The following is a 19,961-nucleotide window of genomic DNA, read 5'->3' on the forward strand; positions in this document are numbered from 1 at the left end:
CTCTGAATCTGAATCTGAATCTGATGAGTTCTGAAAGAGAATTCTCATGAAAGCTTAATATTTTTCCTCAAAAGAGTTTGCTGTATATGATTCATTCTGAAACTCATATTCTAAGACTGGAAGTTTTGCTACACTTCTTGTTTTAGTATAGTTAAAAGCTTTAAAAACTTTCTTCTCTTATGCTTCTTTAAGAAATTTATTCCAGCAGTCTGTTTTAGCTCTTTTAATATCTGAAAAATATTCATTTCTGACAGCTTTGAACTCTTTATTAGATATTACATCATTCTTTCAATCTCTTCTAGCAGTAGCTAATTCTTTTCTTTTAGATGAGATATTCTCATTCTATCAAGATTTTGAATACTCAGAAGATTTTCTCTTTGAAATATTATCTCTAACACTTGTTAGAATAATAGATGTAATAAGCTTCACTCTATTCTTAAGCATTTCATTTGAGATATCTTGATCAGAATTTCAATATAGCTCATTCTGTCTTTCAGATTTTAACAGTTTTATACTTTCTTCAACTGCTTTTCAATCAGCTTTTTCAAAGTTATACTGATTAGAGAGAAGAGAATTTTCACTCATTTATTTTTCACTCAGTTCAATATCAAATTAAATAATCTCATGATCTGATTCTGATGTCTTATTTGAATTAATAAATCAGTTTACAAGTCTTCTTTTCATTAGAATTTATGATATGAAGATTAGATCTATAATAGATTTCTGTTTCATGCCTTTTCTAAAGAATGTTTGTTGATCAGACTTATTAATCAAATCTATTGAATGCTCAAAAATTTATTCAATCAGATTATCAGCTCTCACTGCTCTCTTGCATTCTGAATTTCATCAGAGATGATGTGCATTGAAATCTCCTGCAATTATAGAGTTTCTTAATGAAGTTATGTTCAGAAATTCTCTATCAATTATTCAGATATTATTATTTTTCTTCAATGACTTTTCATTATAGATATTTATAAGCTGTATTGTATCAAACTCATTTTCTTTATCTATAATATCACTCATCAGAATATCAGGGTCAGATATGATATCAAATCTTAGATTAAATTAATATCTTAATCTCTTTCTTTCATAGATCACTACTCTTGACTTTATCTCAGACTTTTAAGATAGAAAGCAGTAGTAGCTTGAATGAGAAATAATATAATTTTACTCAGCATCAAAGTTCAGTTCCTGAAGTAGTATAAAATCAACTTTTTATTCAAATGCAATTTGAAGACAAGAATAAATACAATTTAAGTTTCTATTCACATTATTTTGAATAAATGTGATTTTTGAAGAGTTTTTAAACTTTTTTGTTATTTTTATTATATATTCATACTAAAAGAGAGTAGAGATAGAGTAGAATATAGTCACTATCATCAGATAGTAGATTATAACTATTTTGAAAAGTAGGAATCTCAACTGCTTGCATTATATCTAGTTTATCATCAGAGTCATTTCTCAATTCTCTAATCTTAACAGAAGTTTGAGAATAATAAACTATTAAAATTAAAGTCTGTTAAAAGTGAGACAGAGTTACAGAACTAAGTTAACAAATTATGTAAGTAAATTAACAGACTGAATAAATGAATTGATAGACTGTATAAATGAGTTAATAAGCTGTATAGACTATTGAAGTAGTTAAACTGATATAAGCTACTGAATTTTCAGAGTCTGTAAAGCTTACTGAGCTTATTGAGCTTACTTTTGTAAGAAATCCCGCTTCTCGCGGATTCTTTACCTCTATTTCTATCTCTCATGTAATCAATAGAGCTAGCGGCTCTTGACTACACACAACTATATAGACTGAAGTTCATGAATACTATTTATAACTCAGCTTGAATACTATTATATATTTAATCTCTACATTTTATCTTTCTATTATAAATACTTCTAGTAGTTAACAGTACATATCACATCAAGCTGTAAATACTTAAATAATTGTCTGTGAGTACTTATTCTTACATTTCAAGCTCAGTCAGTCAGCAACTGTCTATTATAACTGAAAGAACTAGAAACTTGTATACTTTAATCTCTGTGAACTCTACTGCAGATACTCAGAAGCAGTCACTTAAATCATGAATAATTCTTATAAAAGAAGTCTCAGAGAACTTATTAATTACTTACAGAATATTATTCTCTATATCTATAACAGAGAAACTCTCTGAACTTATAAATAAATCAATCTTAGTAAAGAACATTCTTGAGCATCTCTTACAGAATTAAGCTATTTTTCTATAAGAAATACTTACTGTCTGTAAACACTCTTGAACTGAGTTTTTAGATATAATCTTTAGAGATACTTATAAATTAAAAAGAAACTTTCTTAAGTTATAATTACTTAAGATTACTTATTGAATCACAATCTATAAAAGCTTTTATAAGTTTGTATTTAAAATTAACTTATAAGTCTGACAGTGTAATATAAAAGATGAAGAAGCTATTATCTATATAATAACAGATCTCTATTACACTGAAGCTAAGAACTGACTAAATTATCTAGAGAATGATTATAAGAGATCTCACTAATCTGTTCTTAAAATCTATTTAGAGAATAAGTTAAAAGACTTTATAAGCTGAACAGAGAACATCTGAGCTGTAATTATTAATATTAGAAAAAGAGATAAGAAATCTGATAAAGACTACTCACAGTACTTCATAGAATTATAATATGAATTAAGATCTGTGAAAATAGAGCTCTGAAATAAGATCTGAATAATAATATTTATAAAGAGACTGAATAAAGATATGTAGAACAAGTTCATTAAGTAAGACTCTAAGTTCTTAACTCTGAAGAAACTGATAACTCTCATTTATCACTTATAAATCACTGTAAGAGTCACAGATCTGTGAAGAGTAGATCACTGATCAGCTCTGTGAGAGTCAGAATAACAGAGAACAGATTTATTAGAAAAAGATAATAAAATACAGAGAGATTTATATCTAACTACTGAGTAGAGAGAGAGAGCTTTATAAGCTTCTATAAACAGAGTATATAACAGAGAGATTAAGAAAAAGAGACTCTGCTTTATCTATTCTAAACTAGAACATCTTTATATAAACTGTCTGAATAAATTAAAATAGAAATTTGAGAAGTTATAGATAGAGTCAGTAACAGTCTTCTTAAGAGTCTTAAAGCTGATATCTGAATCTGTTACTCTCTCAATGAAAATACTTACTTATAGAGAGAGACTGTACTGTGATACTACTACTCTGTAAGTATGAAAAGTATTAATAAACTCAGAATCTCAGATCACTGTAATATCTCTAAAGCTTATGAAATAAATGAGTTGAAAGATGAAAACTGAGAATCTGCTCTTATAATAAATAGAATATAAGAACTCAGATCTGAGAACTGAGAGACTTATAAGAGCTATCTTTGAATTACAAGATCTCTCTGAAATTTGAAGAAGATTTATAGAAACTGTGATTATTACAGATATCACAGATAATATATATTTAAAACTTGTATAACTTCAAAGACATAATCTGTATATAGCTGTTTATAAGTCAGGTTTATACTTCTGATCAGTGTTGACAGACTCACTTATAAAGATAGAATCAGTTAATGTTGTAGAGTTAATTAGAGAAGATAAGCTTATCTATATAATAACTTTACAAGTGTCTGAGAATCTCACAGTCATGAAAACTGAGCTTCAGATATCAGAGAAATACTAAGATCTCACAGAGATATTTAACTTAGCAAAGATAGCTGAGCTTTCTTCTCACTATAAGAAGAATCTGATAATAGATTTGATAGAAGAGTAGAAATTCTTCTGAAAATCAATCTATAAGCTCTCTTATTATGAGACAGAGATCTTACAGATCTATGTGAAGAAGAATCTGAAGAATGACTTTATCTGATCTTTACAGTTCTTCATAGAAGTCTCTGTGATATTTATGAAGAAGAAGAATAAAGATCTCAGATTATGTATAGATTACTGTAATCTGAACTTTAAGATAATAAAGAGTCATTACTCTCTATCTCTGATTGAGAATATAATTAACTGTCTCATAGAAGCTATTATATTCACACAACTGAATGTGATTAATATATATACACAGCTGTGAATATAGTCTGAGAATGAATGAAAGACTGTCTTTAGAACTGCACTGAAATTATTTAAATATCTAGTGATATCTCTTAATCTAACTAATACTCTCACAGCATTTCAGTCTTTTATCAATAAAACACTTTGTGTATATCTGAATATCTTTATGATAATATATCTGAATAATGTAGTGATGTACTCTATAAAGAAGAAAGAACACACTGAGTATGTACAAAGTGTGTTGAAGATCTTAGATGAGACAGAACTGTATATTAAGCTTGTAAAGTGCAACTTCAGTATCTATTAAATTAATTTTCTAGAATATGTAATCACTGCAGATGATATTCAGATGAAATCTTCATAGATTAAGACTATTCTATTATAATCAGAGTTAACTAGTATTTATGAGATTCAGATCTTTCTGAGCTTTGTAAATTTCTATAGATAGTTTATCTTTGTATTTATAAGAATCTTCTTAACTCTTACAGACATGCTGAAGAGTGAAAATAAGAAGAAGTTATTCTATGAATAGAGAATGAAAAGATTATTAAGAAGAAAGAACTGTAAGAACTTTCTTATTTCAGAAGCTCATGAGATCTTTATAAGATTGAAATAGATATTCACAGACACAGTGATACTGTTTAACTTTGATTTCTTACTCTTAATCAGATTGAAGACAGATGTCTTCTTCTTTATAATTTCAGAAATAGTCTTATAACTATAGTCAAATGAGAACTGAGTTTCAGTGATCTTTTTCTCACAGAAGATGCAATCTACAGAGATCAACTATAACATTTATAATCAAAAGCTTCTTATAATAGTGAAATTCTTTTATCACTGATATCACTACTTTGAGAGTCTTGTAATAGTGATTATTATTAGAACTAATTATAACAGCTTATAACAGTTTACTTTAATTAAGAAACTCTCACAGTGATAGATTTACTAAGCTCAGAGACTGAGTGAGTTCTGATTCAAGATAGAACATATCAAGAGAACTAAGAACTCAGTGAATGAACTCTGTCACAGATCAGACTATGTTAAGAAGATCAGAATGACAGATACAGAAAGACTAGAGAAGATAGAAAAGCTTTACAGAATACTCAGACTGAGTATTATAAAGAGATTAACTGAAGAGTCTCTCAATTCTCTATGAGAGAAGAGAAAAAAGAGAGAAAAGAAGTCTGTATAATTACTCTCTATAACACTGAGAGTTAACACTCTGAGAATCTCTGTAAGAATTCTTGAAGAGAGTATCTATAATCTGAAGAATTTACAGACTTTGAGAAGTACTGTGAAAGATCTGATATAAGAGAAAACAGAGTATAAGTCTTTATAAGATCTTCTATTCAGATTGTCTGAACTACAACTGAAGAATGAATATACTCAGTATATTCAGAAACTGCTTATAACAGAGATCAATTCTGCAGAAATAAAGAATTGAAGAGACTTAAATAATCTCTTATAAAGAGAGAACTGAATTTATATACCTGTGAATAAGTTTCTATATATAGAACTTATCAAAAGATATCATAACTCTTCTCTAGTAAGTCATTTTACAGATACTAGAACTTATGAGTTACTTATAAGAAAATACTTCTGACTGAAGATACAAGAACTTGTGAAGAAGATAGTGAATTCTTATATTATTTATCAGAATTCATGAATAGTACAGTTCAGATCATATGAAGAACTTACTTCTCTACTCATTTCACAGAAATCTTGAGAACAGCTAGAAATGAATACTCTTGTAAGTCTCTCTGAAAGCAAGAACATATATAATGCCTGCTTTAACAGTGTACTAGTGATAATAAATTACTTTATCAAGATGACACACTTTATACTCATCTACAAGAACTTGAAGTTAAAGAATTTAACTCATATCTTTATCTGTAATATGATTCAGTTGTATGAATTGTCTATAAATATTATCTCAGATAGAGAATTAATCTTTACAGAAGAGTTCTGATCTGATCTGATAACTATACTGAAGATCTTATGAGATCTAAGTATGACTTTTCATTAACAGACAGATAATCAGATAGAATATCTGATAAGTATATTAAAACAGTATCTGTGATGCTTTATCAATTATAATCAGAATAACTGAGTGCATTGATTACTACTTACAGAGTTCATATATAATAACTCAAAGTATGTCAGTACAGATAAAACTCTCTTTGAGATGCTCACTGAGACTTATTCACAGATAATCTTGATAAATCTGTAAGAGTACACTATAGAGTGTGATGATATCTGTGAACAGACTGAGAGAATTCAGAAGATTCAGAAGAAAGTCTGTAAATTCTTAAGAAAGACTTAAGAGTATCAGAAGAGATACTATAACTTCAAGTATATTATAAAGAGTTTTAAGAAAGATGATAGAGTCTGACTGAGTCTAGAAAACATTATTATACAGAAATCTAGTAAGAAGCTGAATCTCTTATAAATAGAGTCTTATAAGATTATGAAGAAAGTTAGCTTACAGTTCTACAGATTAAAACTGTTATCTAAGTTATAGATATACAATATTTTTCATGTCTCTTTACTCTGTAAATATAAGAAATTCTTAGAAGAGAACTCTGTGACTCATCACTCTGTTCATAAAATACTAGAGAGTGAAAGAGAATATCAGATTAAAGAGATTGTTAACTCAGAGAAGTAAGATTATAAACTCTGATTCAAGATTCAGTGACAAGAGTATTCTGACAAGATGAATAAGTTTACTTGAGAATTATTCAGATAGATAAGATATCTATAAAAGCTGAGACATGACTTTCATACTGTGAATTCTGATAAGTTAGAATAATATAATCTTTGCTAAGAACCTAGTTATAATAAAGATATTAACACTATCATTTATGAATTCTAATCTATAAGATAATGAGTTTCTACTGAGATGAACAGTCTGTAGTGTATATAAGAGAAGAAGAAATTATATTCTTATTAAAGTTAAAAAACAGAAAATAAACAGAGCTGTGAACATAATTTAGAGATTAATAAAGAAAAAATAAAGAAAATTCACACTCATATTCTTAATATCTGTAATATCTAATCTTCTCACAACTATCAATTTTCTTCTTCAAAGAAGCAGAGAGTATCATGTCTGTGATACAGATAATTGTTATATTTGATACAAAGACTGTCAGAAATGCACAGACTTCAGAGAAGCTGAATATCAGAATGTATACAGTTATAGCAGAGTCTTGAGAACTAATTATCTGTGTATATAATTAAATATCTCTTACAAAGCTGTGTTCACTCTCTCAGTTATACTGAAGTATTCAGCTCAGAAATAATTGAGATACAGAGAGAAGACTCATCTGTTCAGATTAACTCTTATCATGAATTCATGACATTCACATTGTCTTAATTACTCAGATTTTGTAAGTACTCAGAAACTCATCTTCTATTGATAATGAGATTGTAGAAATGCGCTGTGATGCGAGAATTATTGATGAGAAACCTAGATATATTTGCATATACCTGATCAGAGATTGTATAAGTAGAAAGAGAGTGATCATAGGCCTGCAGAGCTGCAGAAAACACTGATAACACTGAGAGCTTTATAAGAACTATTAGCTAGAGTCTGTAAGAAATTACTTATGAGAAGACTTACAGTAAAGAAGAGAACTACACTGCTTAAAGTCAGAAACTGATCTGAGAAAGATATGAGATGAACTGCTGATCTGAAGATTGAGTGTGATGACAGAGCTGAGAGAAGTGAAGATACAGTTATGAACAGCAGTATCTCTGCTTTATCAGATAGTAAAAAGTGATCAGAGAAGTTACAGAGACACTCATAAGAAGCTCAGCAGCAGTCAGACATTATTTACAAAGATATTGAAATTGAAAAAATTTTTATTCTTGAGAAGTTTATGAATTAATATATAAATATTATTAGAAACACTCTCTCTCTGTTATCTAAGTGAAAACACTTCACAGATGAATGAGAATACTCACAGTTTATAAGAATAAAAGCTGTTACAGAAAAAGAGAAAAGAAGATGAGATTTTATAGACAGATCTGAGATATTTATACTACTCTAGAGAGATTTACTTACACTGTGAGTGATTCTGTAGAACAGTCAGATTACTCTAGTAAATAGAAGTAATTATGAATTACAGACCTGAATCTTTCTATATGATTATAAAGAGTGATTACAGACTATGAATATCTTGATTCTATAATTCTACAGAGTTGATGAAAGAATGAAAAATTCCTCACAATTCTACAGTGTTAAAGAACAATGATTTATGAGAATGAGTGAAAGATTAACTTGCAAATACTTCTCTTTGATAAGAATGATCTCACAGAGAGTGATTTATCTATGAGATGAATCTGTATAATAGTCACATAAGAATCTTGTGAAAATAATTGAGAGTCAACTGAAACTCTTCTATATGAAAAATATAAGATAAATCTATGTGATAGTCAGAGAAGAATCTGTAGATTACAAAGAATCTTACAGAATAAGAAACTGAGTGACAGACTCTTTTCTCTTTATAATAATAAGAGATTTTTCCTCACTGAGGTTTTTTATAGATATGAAGAGTTTTTAGTGAGTATCACTGCAGTGCTGAGCTGATTCTATAAAGTCACTCAGTGAAAGACTTCATAGATGAAGTCTTAGAGAGGAAGAAATATATAAGAAATCTTACTTCTTACAGATTCTTTATCTCTATTTCTATCTCTTGTATAATTAATAGAGCTAGCAGTTCTTGACTACATACAACTATATAGACTGAAGTTCACAAATACTATTTATAACTCAGCTTGAATGCTATTATATATTTAATCTCTACATTTTATCTTTCTACTGTGAATACTTCTAGTAGTTAATAGTACATATCACATCAAGCTGCAAACACCTGAATAATCGCCTGCGAGCACTTATTCTTACAACTTTGTAAAAGTTATTATTAGCTGTAATTTCATTATTTCTGAGCTATTTTTCTTCATTTTTTAACAGTTTTCTACTTATATTCAGTTATTGACTCATTTTAACTGATTTGATTGTATTACAGATGATTTGAGTGAAATCAATTGTAATATATTTCAATTACTAATTATTTATATTATAGTTACTACAGCGTACATCAACCGTGTATAGTGCGTGTAAAATAATAAATCTTATTTCATTCTCTAAGATGGAGATGAGCGGGCGCCTCTATATATATATATAAGTACATACTTGTCTGTTTATCATGATTAACTTTATAGAAGAAAGAAGCAGAAGCTCTGAGAAGTAGTATGAGTGAATATACTAGATAAAGAAATAAAAATAAAGTGAAAGAAGAAAGAAGTGAAAGAAAGAAGAAGTGAAAGAAGAGAGAAGTAGAAGCTTTGAGAAGTATTAAGAGTGAATAGTACAGTGTTAAAATCTTTATATAAGCTGTTTAATATTTAATTACATTTTATTTAAAACTTCTATATTAACTCTATAATGCTACTACAGTATTATTCATCTTTTTCACCTATATAATTCAGATGCAGTTATTCATGTATCTCATTATATTCATCTCAGAGATTAAATGACATGTTTTACAAGCTGAATAAGTGAGTATAAGTAAGTGATTAAGACTTGTATAAATAAAAATTTAATTTGTTTTTATTTTTATTAAGTTTTACAACTTATTGTAAGAATAAGTGCTTGCAGATGATTATTTAAGTGTTTACAGCTTGGTATAATATGTACTGTTAACTACTAGAAGTATTCACAGTAGAAAGATAAAATGTAGAGATTAAAAGTATAATAGTATTCAAGCTGAGTTATGAATAGTATTTATGAACTTCAGTCTATATAGTTATGTGTAGTCAAGGGCTGCTAGCTCTATTAATTATATAAGAGATAGAAATAGAGATAAAGAATTCATAAGAAGTGAGATTTCTTACATACTCTCTTCTCTCTAAGACTTCATCTGTGAAGTCTTTCACTGAGTGACTTTATAAAATCAGCTCAGCACTGCAGTGATACTTACTAAAAACTCTTCACATCTATAAAAAATCTCAGTGAGAAAAAATCTCTTATTACTGTGAAGAGAAAAGAGTCTGTTACTCAGTTTCTTATTCTATAAAATTCTTTATAATTTACAGATTCTTCTCTAACTATTACACAGATTCATCTTATATCTTTTATATAGAAGAGTTTCAGTTAACTCTCTATTGTTTTTATAAAATTCTTATATAATTATTACACAGATTTATTTTACAGATAAATCAATCTCTATAAGATTATTCTTATTAAAGAGAAGTATTTATAAGTTAATCTTTTACTCATTCTTATAAATCATTGTTCTTTAATACTGTAGAATTGTGAGTAATTTTTCATTCTTTTATTAACTTTATAGAATTATAGAATTAAGATATCTATAGTCTGTAATCACTCTTTATAGTTATATAGAAAGATTCAAATCTATAATTTATAATCACTCTTATTTACTAGAGTAATCTGACTGTTCTGTGAAATTACTTACAGTGTAAACAAATCTCTCTAAAGTAGTATAAATATCTCAGATCTATCTATAAAATCTTATCTTCTTTTTTATTTTTCTATAACAGCTCTTATTCTTATAAACTGTGAGTATTCTTATTTATCTGTGAAGTGTTTTCACTTAGATAACAGAGAGAGAGTGTTTCTAATAATATTTATATATTAATTTAAGAACTTCTTAAGAATAAAAATTTTTTCAATTTTAATATCTTTATTAATAATATCTGACTACTACTAAGCTTTTTATAAGTGTCTCTGTAACTTCTCTAATCACTTTTTATCAGCTGATGAAGCAGAGATATTACTACTTATAATAGTGTCTTTACTTCTCTCAACTCTGTCACTGCATCTGATCTTCAGATTAGTGATTAATTTCATATCTCTCTCAAATTAGTTTCTGACTTTAAGTAGTACAATCTTCTTCTTTACTGTAAGTCTTCTTATAAGTAATTTCTTACAGACTCTAGTTAACAGTTCTTATAAAGCTCTCAGTGTTATCAGTATCTTCTACAGCTCTGTGAGTCTATAATCACTCTCTCTCTATCTGAACAATTTCTGATCAGATATATATAAATATATCTAGATTTTCTATCAATGATTCTCACACTGCAGCACATTTTCATAATTTCATTATTAATAAGAGATGAGTCTCTGAGTACCTGTAAAATCTGAGTAATCAAGATAATATAAATATTATGAATTTGTGATAAGAGTTAATCTGAGTAGATAAGCTCTCTCTTCATATCTTAATTATTTTCAGACTGAATACTTCAGTACAACTAGAAAAGCAGACATAGCTTTATAAAAGATATCTAGTTATATACACAGATAATCAGTCTTCAAGATTCTATTATAACTGTATATACTCTGATATTCAGCTTCTCTGAAGTCTGTGCATTTCTGATAATCTTTATATTAAATATAATAATTATCTGTACTATGAATATAATACTCTCTGCTTCTTTGAAGAGAAAAATTAGTAGTTGTGAGAGAATTGAGTGTTATAGATATTAAGAATATGAGTTTGAGTTTTCTTTATTTTTTCTTTACTAGTCTCTAAATTATGTTTACAGTTCTGTTTTTATTTTCTTATTTTTTAACTTTAATGAGAGCATGATTTCTTCTTTTCTTATATACACTGTAAACTGTTCATCTTAGTAGAAACTTATCATCTTATAGACTAGAGCTTATAAATGACAGTGTTAATATCTTTATTATAATCAGATTCTTAGCAAAGACTGTATTATTCTGACTTATCAGAATTCATAGTATAAAAGTCATATCTCAGCTTCTACAGATATTCTATCTGTCTGAATAATTCTTAAGTAAACTTATTTATCTTATCAGAATACTCTTATCACTAAATCTTAAATCAGAGCTTATAATCTCACTTCTCTGAGTTAATAATTTCTTTAATCTGATATTCTCTTTCACTCTCTAGTACTTTATAGATAGAGTAATAAGTCACAGAGTTCTCTTCTAAGAATTTCTTATATTCACAGAGTAAAGAGATATGAAAAATATTATATATCTACAACTTAGATAACAGTTTTAATTCATAGAACTGTAAACTAACTTTCTTCATAATTTTATAAGACTCTGTTTATAGAAGATTTAGCTTCTTACTAGATCTCTGTATAATAATATTTTCTAGACTCAGTCAGACTCTATTATCTTTTTTAAAACTCTTTATAATATACTTGAAGTTATAGTATCTCTTCTGATACTCTTGAGTCTTTCTTAAGAATTTATAGACTTTCTTCTGAATCTTCTGAATTCTCTCAGTCTGTTCACAGATATTATTACACTCTATAGTGTACTCTCATGAGTTTATTAAGATTATTCATGAATAAGTCTTAGTGAGTATTTCAAAGAGAGTTTTATCTGTACTGACATGTTTTAAGTTATTATATATAAACTCTGTAAGTAATAATTAATACACTTAGTTATTCTGATTATAATTGACAAAGCACTGCAGATACTATTTTAATATACTTATCAGATATTCTGTCTGATCATCTATCTGTTAATGAAAAGTCATACTTAGTTCTCATGAGATCTTCAGTATAGTTATCAGATCAGATCAGAACTCTTCTATAAATATTAATTCTCTATCTAAGATAATATTCACAGATAATTCATATAACTGAATCACATTATAAATGAAGATATGAGCTAAATTCTTTGACTTCAAGTTCTTGCAGATAAGTATAAAGTGTATTATCTTAATAAAGTAATTCACTATCATCAGCACACTGTCAAAGCAGGTATTATATATATTCTTACTTTCAGAGAGACTTATAAGAGTATTTATTTCTAGCTGTTTTCAAGATTTTTATAGAATAAGTAAAGAAGTAAGTTCTTTATATAATCTGAACTACACTATCTGTGAATTCTGATAAATAGTATAAGAATTCACTATCTTCTTCACAAGTTCTTATATATTCAGTTAGAAGTATTTTCTTACAAGCAACTTATGAGTTCTAGTATTTATAAAATAATCTGCTAGAGAAGAGTTATAATATCTTTTAATAAGTTCTATATATAGAAACTTATTTATAGATATATAAATTCAGCTCTCTCTTTATAAGAGATTATTTAAGTCTCTTTAATTCTTTATTTCTGCAGAATTGATTTCTGCTGTGAGTAGTTTCTAAATATACTGAGTATATTCATTCTTCAATTACAGTTCAGATAATCTGAATAGAAGATCTTATAAAGACTTATACTCTGTTTTCTCTTATATTAAGTCTTTCACAGTGCTTCTCAAAGTCTGCAAACTCTTCAGATTATAGATACTCTCTTCAAGAATTCTTATAGAGATTCTCAGAGTGTTAACTCTTAATATTATAGAGAGTAGATATACAGACTTCTTTTCTTTCTCTTTCTTCTTCTCTTACAGAGAATTGAGAGACTCTTCAGTTAATCTCTTTATAATACTCAGTCTAAGTATTCTATAAAGCTTTTCTATCTTCTCTAGTCTCTCTGTGTCTGTCATTCTGATCTTCTTAATATAGTCTGATCTGTGAGAGAGTTTATCTGCTGAGTTCTTAGTTCTCTTGATATATTCTATCTTGAATCAGAACTTACTTAGTCTCTGAGCTCAGTGAATCTGTCACTGTGAGAGTTTCTTGATTAAAGTAAACTGTTATAAGCTATTATAATCAGTTCTAACAGTAATCACTGTTATAAGACTCTTAAAGTAGTGATATCAGTGACAGAAGAATTTCACTATTATAAGAAGCTTCTAATTATAAATACTATAGTTAATCTTTATAAGTTACATTTTTCATAAGAAAAAGGTCACTGAAACTCAGTTCTTATTTAATTATAGTTATAAGACTATTTCTGAAATTGTAAAGAAGAAGATATCTATCTTTAATCTGATTAAGAGTAAGAGATCAAAGTGAAATAGTATCACTATGTCTATGAATATCTGTTTCAATCTTACAAAGACTCTGTGAGCTTCTGAGATAAGAAAGTTCTCACAGTTCTCTCTTCTTAATAATCTTTTCATTCTCTATTTATAGAATAACTTCTTCTTATTTTCACTCTTCAGCATGTCTGTAAGAGCTAAGAAGATTCTTATAAATATAAAGATAAATCATCTATAGAAATTCACAAAGCTTAGAAAGATCTGAATCTTATTATAAGAATAAGTGCTCGCAGGCGATTATTCAGGTGTTTGCAGCTTGACGTGATATGTACTATTAACTACTAGAAGTATTTGTGATAGAAAGATAAAATGTAGAGGTCAAATGTATAATAGCATTCAAGCTGAGTTATGAATAGTATTCATGAACTTCAGTCTATATAGTTATATATAGTCAAGAGCCGCTAACTCTATTAATTACATAAGAGATAGAAATAGACATAAAGAATCTATAAGAAGCAGAATTTCTTACATATCTTTTCCTCTCTAAGGCTTTGTCTGTGAAGTCTTTCACTGAGTAACTTCATAGAATCAGCTCAGCACTGCAGTGATACTCACTAAAAATTCTTCATATCTATAAAAAATCTCAGTGAGGAAAAATTTCTTGTTATTATGAAGAAAAAAGAGTCTATCACTCAGTTTCTTATTTCATAAGATTTTTTATAATCTACAGATTCTTCTCTGACTATTACATAGATTTATCTCATATCTTTCATAGAGAAGAGTTTCAGTTAACTCTCAATTATTTTCATGAAATTTATATGTGATTATTACATAGATTCATCTCATAGATAAATCACTCTCTATAAGATTACTTTCATTAAAAAGAAGCATTTATAAGTTAATCTTTCACTTATTCTTATAAATCATTGTTCTTTAACACTGTAGAATTATGAGGAATTTTTCATTCTTTCATCAACTTTATAGAATTATAGAATTAAAATATTCACAGTCTGTAATCACTCTTTATAGTTATATAGAAAGATTCAGATCTGTGATTCATAATCACTCTTATTTACTAGAGTGATCTGACTATTTCATAGAATTATTCATAGTGTAAGTAAATCTCTCTAGAGTAGTATAAATATCTCAGATCTGTCTATGAAATCTTATCTTCTTTTTTCTTTTTCTACAATAGCTTTTATTCTTATAAACTGTGAGTATCTTCATTCATCTGTGAAGTATTTTCACTCAGATAATAGAGAGAGAGTGTTCCTGACAATGTCTATATATTAATTCAAGAACTTCTCAAGAATAAAAAACTTTTCAGTTTTAATATCTTTGTAAATAATGTCTGACTACTGCTGAGCTTCTTATGAGTGTCTCTGTGACTTCTCTGATCACTTTTTATCAGCTGATGAAGCAGAAACATCACTGCTTATAACAGTGTCTTCACTCTTCTCAGTCTCATCACTGCATCTGATCTTCAGACTAGCAGTTAATCTCATATCTCTTTCAGATCAGTTTCTGACTTCAAGCAGCACAGTCTCTCTCTTTACTGTAAGTCTTCTCATAAGTAATTTCTTACAGATTCTAGCTGATAATTATTGTAAAGCTCTCAGTGTTATCAGTGTCTTCTGCAGTCTCACAGATCTACAATCACTTCTCTTCTATCTGCACAATCTCTGATCAGATATATGTGAATATGCCTAGGTTTTCTATTAATGATTCTCACGCTGCAGCACATTTTCACAATCTCATTGTTAATGAGAGATATGTCTCTGAGTATAGACTGGCCGGCGGGACTATGAATTTCACATTTAATTTCATTTGATCTGATTCTATACATTTCTTGACGTGAGTCCCATCAGAATCAAGTCTTAAAAAAATCTGAAAATGAATCATTTCTGAGAGAAATGGTGTGAAAAATTACCAGATTTAATTCAAGAACAGTGAAATGAGAGTAATTTCTCAGAATAAACTGTGAAAGATAATCATTCTTTCAAAATCAGAATGAGACTGAGACTGAAGATTAAAATCAATCTCATTCACTTCATTCAGTGATTGCTTATATAATCAGAATTTGATAATAATTATTGATAACACTCATGAAACAACTAAATACATTCTTATGCAAGTTTATTCTTCACTTTCTCATGAAAACTACACTTCTCTGATATACTGTGATCAGAGATATTAAACTGTCTGATAATTCTATGTTTTACAATTATAAGTTTCTTGATTATTTCTTCTTGTAATTATTCTCAGTGATAGTGATAAATATCTTAACTTGAGTTGAACTTTCACTTCATTCTCATTTCTATCAATGAAATTGTCAGAATATCACACATCATCAGTGTAACAGTTGAATATATACTCTCAACAATTTTTTATAACTCTAGAATTGATTTGACGCGTAAATTCATCAGATCATCTTGAAGATAGCAGTCAAATTCAGTTTTACAAGTATGTAGTTTTGCCTGATTTTCAGTTGCAATCAATGTATGCAAGTTCTGTTTCAAAGTTAGTATTATAGTTCTATAAGATATGAAGTGTTATCAAAGATTATTACTTACTAGAGAATTATATTCTACTATCTTCACATCTCAAACATCTGCTCATTCAAATCTCTGATAGTTGATATTGTAGTAGTCTCAGGCTAATTTGACATATGAGTCTTATTTCTTCTCTGTTCAATCTTGAGAAGTGTAGATATTAACTTAATAGAAGAAATCTAGTAGAGCTGCTACAGTATAGTACTCTGTAAAAGATTGTTCAGTTTTACTGTAGTAATATACCAGTTTATTCCTTACAGTAATAATAGCCTGTGCTATAGCATTATTTCAGACTGAATTTCTTTTTGAGTGATTCAACTGCTTCTCAAGATAAGTAAATAAACTGTTATACACTCATCAGACTGACTGCAGCATTGATGTACAAGTAATTGAGACTGTCTTTATTATCTTATAAAACTGAAACAGTAAATCAATCATATATTTCAACTGAGTTCACTTCATATCAGAAAGTTTCAATATCTGAATCTTTTTCTGATCAGAGTGTTGCACTCAATGATTAATTATCTGATACAATTGAAGAGTCTGAACAGTTATCTTATATATTGAACTTCATCATATTCTAACATTCTGTATCATATTCAGTGATATGACTGATTTATTTATTTATTGAATATTATAGAATTGTTGTTATTGTTTAGAGAAGGTACAAATTGTATTAACAATGTTTCAAATCTGTAATATTTAAATTATTAGTCAATCTATTCAAAATTAATAGTAGTGTTATCAAAAAGTATTATTAAAAAGCAATATTAAAAAGTGTTGTCAAAAAACATTATCTTTTATAAAGTGAATGTAAAAGTTACTTGAGTAATCACTTTCATCTCATTCTCATTTCAAGAATCAGTCATCTCATTATTCTTCATCTTGATATTAAGATTCTTTATCAGTGTTTATATCACAAGTTGAATCATATGAGCAATGCAGAGAATATGACCTTGTTTACTATTTCAGAAATGCAAAGTCAATTTTTGCTTCAAGCTCTTTATCATAGTATAGTTATTCACAGCATTGTCAGTTGTAATTATAAGAAGACTGAGACTAATATCTCAATAGTCATTTTTAATCACAGTCATTAATATCTCTGTTATATAATCCTCAGTATGACTACTGATCAATGATTCAAATTCAATTAATATCTCTTGATAAGTTCAGTTCTCATCAATATAATAACATATAACTCTTATAAATGCAAGATTGTTTATACTAGTTCATGTATTCACTGTGAGAGACACTCTTTGATAATTCTTCAACTCTGATTCTAGATATTATATATTAACTTTGTAGTGTGTCTTGAGATTGAACTGAAGACAGAATTGATGTGAAATATGAAGATTTAAATTAAGTATTTGAAGAAGTGTTTGAAATTCAGAGTTTTCAATTAATCAAAGAGAAAGATTCAGAGATATACACATGTGAAGTAATTATTCATGAAAGTTATCAGATAAGAGTTATGAAATCAGAGTACTGATACATAATTATTTTTGCATAATTTTCTTCAAATTAGAAAGTTAGTGTTATTAAAAATTGTTATCTGATAGAGTAACTTATCAGCTCAGTAGTAATTTTCTGATTATTTTTCTTTTATTATCTGTATTCTGATGACTTCAGATGTTAGAAAATTTCTTCAGAGTCATGATCAGTTCATGATGAATGTTTCTGAATGAAGTTACAGTGATTGTAGCAGAGAGATGACTCTTCAGTAATCTGTAATGTAACCTGTTGATAATTATTTCATAGTTCATCTCAATATTTGTGTTGAGTTTTCTATAAATTTCATGACCTGAAATCAGATGTGAAGAATGAAGTGATTATTTATTATGATTGAAAGAGAGTATTCTGTATTGAATTGTAAACAATATAGACTTTGTAATTCACAGTGATTTCTTGAAGAGTTTATGAATCTTCAATAGAAGTAAAAGAAGTAAAAGAAGTGAATTCAGAAGACATAATAATAATTTGAGAAAGATGATAATTTATTTTCAATAACTGATCACTGATGTGTGTAAGAAGAATTAATATAAGAGAAAATAATCTTGTTTCTTAGCTTAGTTATAATTTTAGTACTAACTCAGATTAAATATCATTGATGTATAAAAGTAAATAAATAATCTTGATTAATCTCTGTCATATTTCTTGAAATATATTAATATTGTAAAAGAGAGTGTTATCAAATTATATTATCAGATAATATCATTAAAAATATATTAATATTGTGAATATCAATGTTGAAAAAATGTTGATACTTATACATTATAGTGATTTGTGAATCATGATAGTTAAATATATATATATATATATATCATTCCTGACTTGATTACAACTTGTACAATAATTTTTGAAAACTTAAAATCAATTTTAATTATTAATAATTAAAAACTTAAACTTATAACTAACTAATATAAAAAGAAAAAAATCTACTTCTTCTCTTTCTCATTCTTCTTATCATTCTTTATAATTCACTTCTTATTCTTCTTCTTCTTCTTCTTCTTCTTATCTGAGATAATAATCATCTTAAAATCTCTCTTCACTGCCTTCTCAGAGAAGGGTTTCTGCTGCTTCTTCTCAGTCAGATCAATCTGCATCTCAAAATCCTGCATTTTCTGATCTGCTGCCTCGGGTTCCATCTCAGTGATAAGTAGATTGACATGCTCAGAGAGCAGAGCTGCCTTCTCAATGTTCTGAATTATGAAGTGTATTTGAGACCTGAATAAGACCTCAATTCTCTTCTTCTCTGCCAGCTTCTGCTAATCAATTAGAGAATAGAAGTATTATTAAAAATCATTATCTCTTAATAAATAAAAAACTTATCAGTTTTAACTTCTTTATCTTCTACTTTAACATTCTCTCAATCTTCTTCTACTGCTACTTATTTACAGTAACACTCTTCTTCTCTCTCTCTCTTTTTATCTTGAACTCAAATCATTCTTGAGACTTCTTCTGATTTCACTGCTGCTGTATGAGACTCTTCACTATCTTCTTCTTCAATCTCTCACAGATGGCATTATTCACATTATTTCTATACTTAGTTCAGTCTAAATCTATCAGAAGTGTTACTTAAAATTGTTATCATTCTGCTCTCTTATAAAGCCTCTTCAAGACATTATAACATGTCTTGCAATCTGTCTCTTCTTACTTGAATATCTTCTTCTTCTCTTTCTTCAATCTGTGACAGCGCTCACGCGCCTTGATGGTTCACAGAACTGCAGAATATTTGAAGAGAGATGACATGATATTTCAGTGAGTGTTAAAGAGAAGTGAAGGCAGAAGAGATGATCAGAAATAATATAATAATAATAATAATAATAATGATAATAATAGTAATAATGATGATAATAGTAATAATATTGATGATGATAATAATAATAATGATAATAATGATAATAATGATGATAATAATAATGATGATGAAAGAAGAAGTGCATTGAAATATATTACTGACTTATCAAATATAAAGAGATAAAGAAAAT

The 19,961-nt window shown here is 27.9% G+C and overlaps 1 protein-coding gene across 1 annotated transcript; it reads right to left on the reverse strand.

The window, feature by feature from the left end:
• Window positions 1-18,950: 18,950 nt before the first annotated feature.
• Window positions 18,951-19,496, reverse strand: BDCG_17798 (uncharacterized protein; the record flags this gene model as incomplete). Its single annotated transcript, XM_045426858.1, has 2 exons — window positions 18,951-19,238; window positions 19,488-19,496. 2 exons carry the CDS (start codon window positions 19,494-19,496, stop codon window positions 18,951-18,953), a joined length of 297 nt encoding a protein of 98 aa, XP_045282564.1.
• Between the last annotated feature and the right edge of the window lie 465 nt (window positions 19,497-19,961).

Source organism: Blastomyces dermatitidis, assembly GCF_000003525.1.
Source record: "Blastomyces dermatitidis ER-3 genomic scaffold supercont1.11, whole genome shotgun sequence".
Taxonomy (NCBI): domain Eukaryota; kingdom Fungi; phylum Ascomycota; class Eurotiomycetes; order Onygenales; family Ajellomycetaceae; genus Blastomyces; species Blastomyces dermatitidis.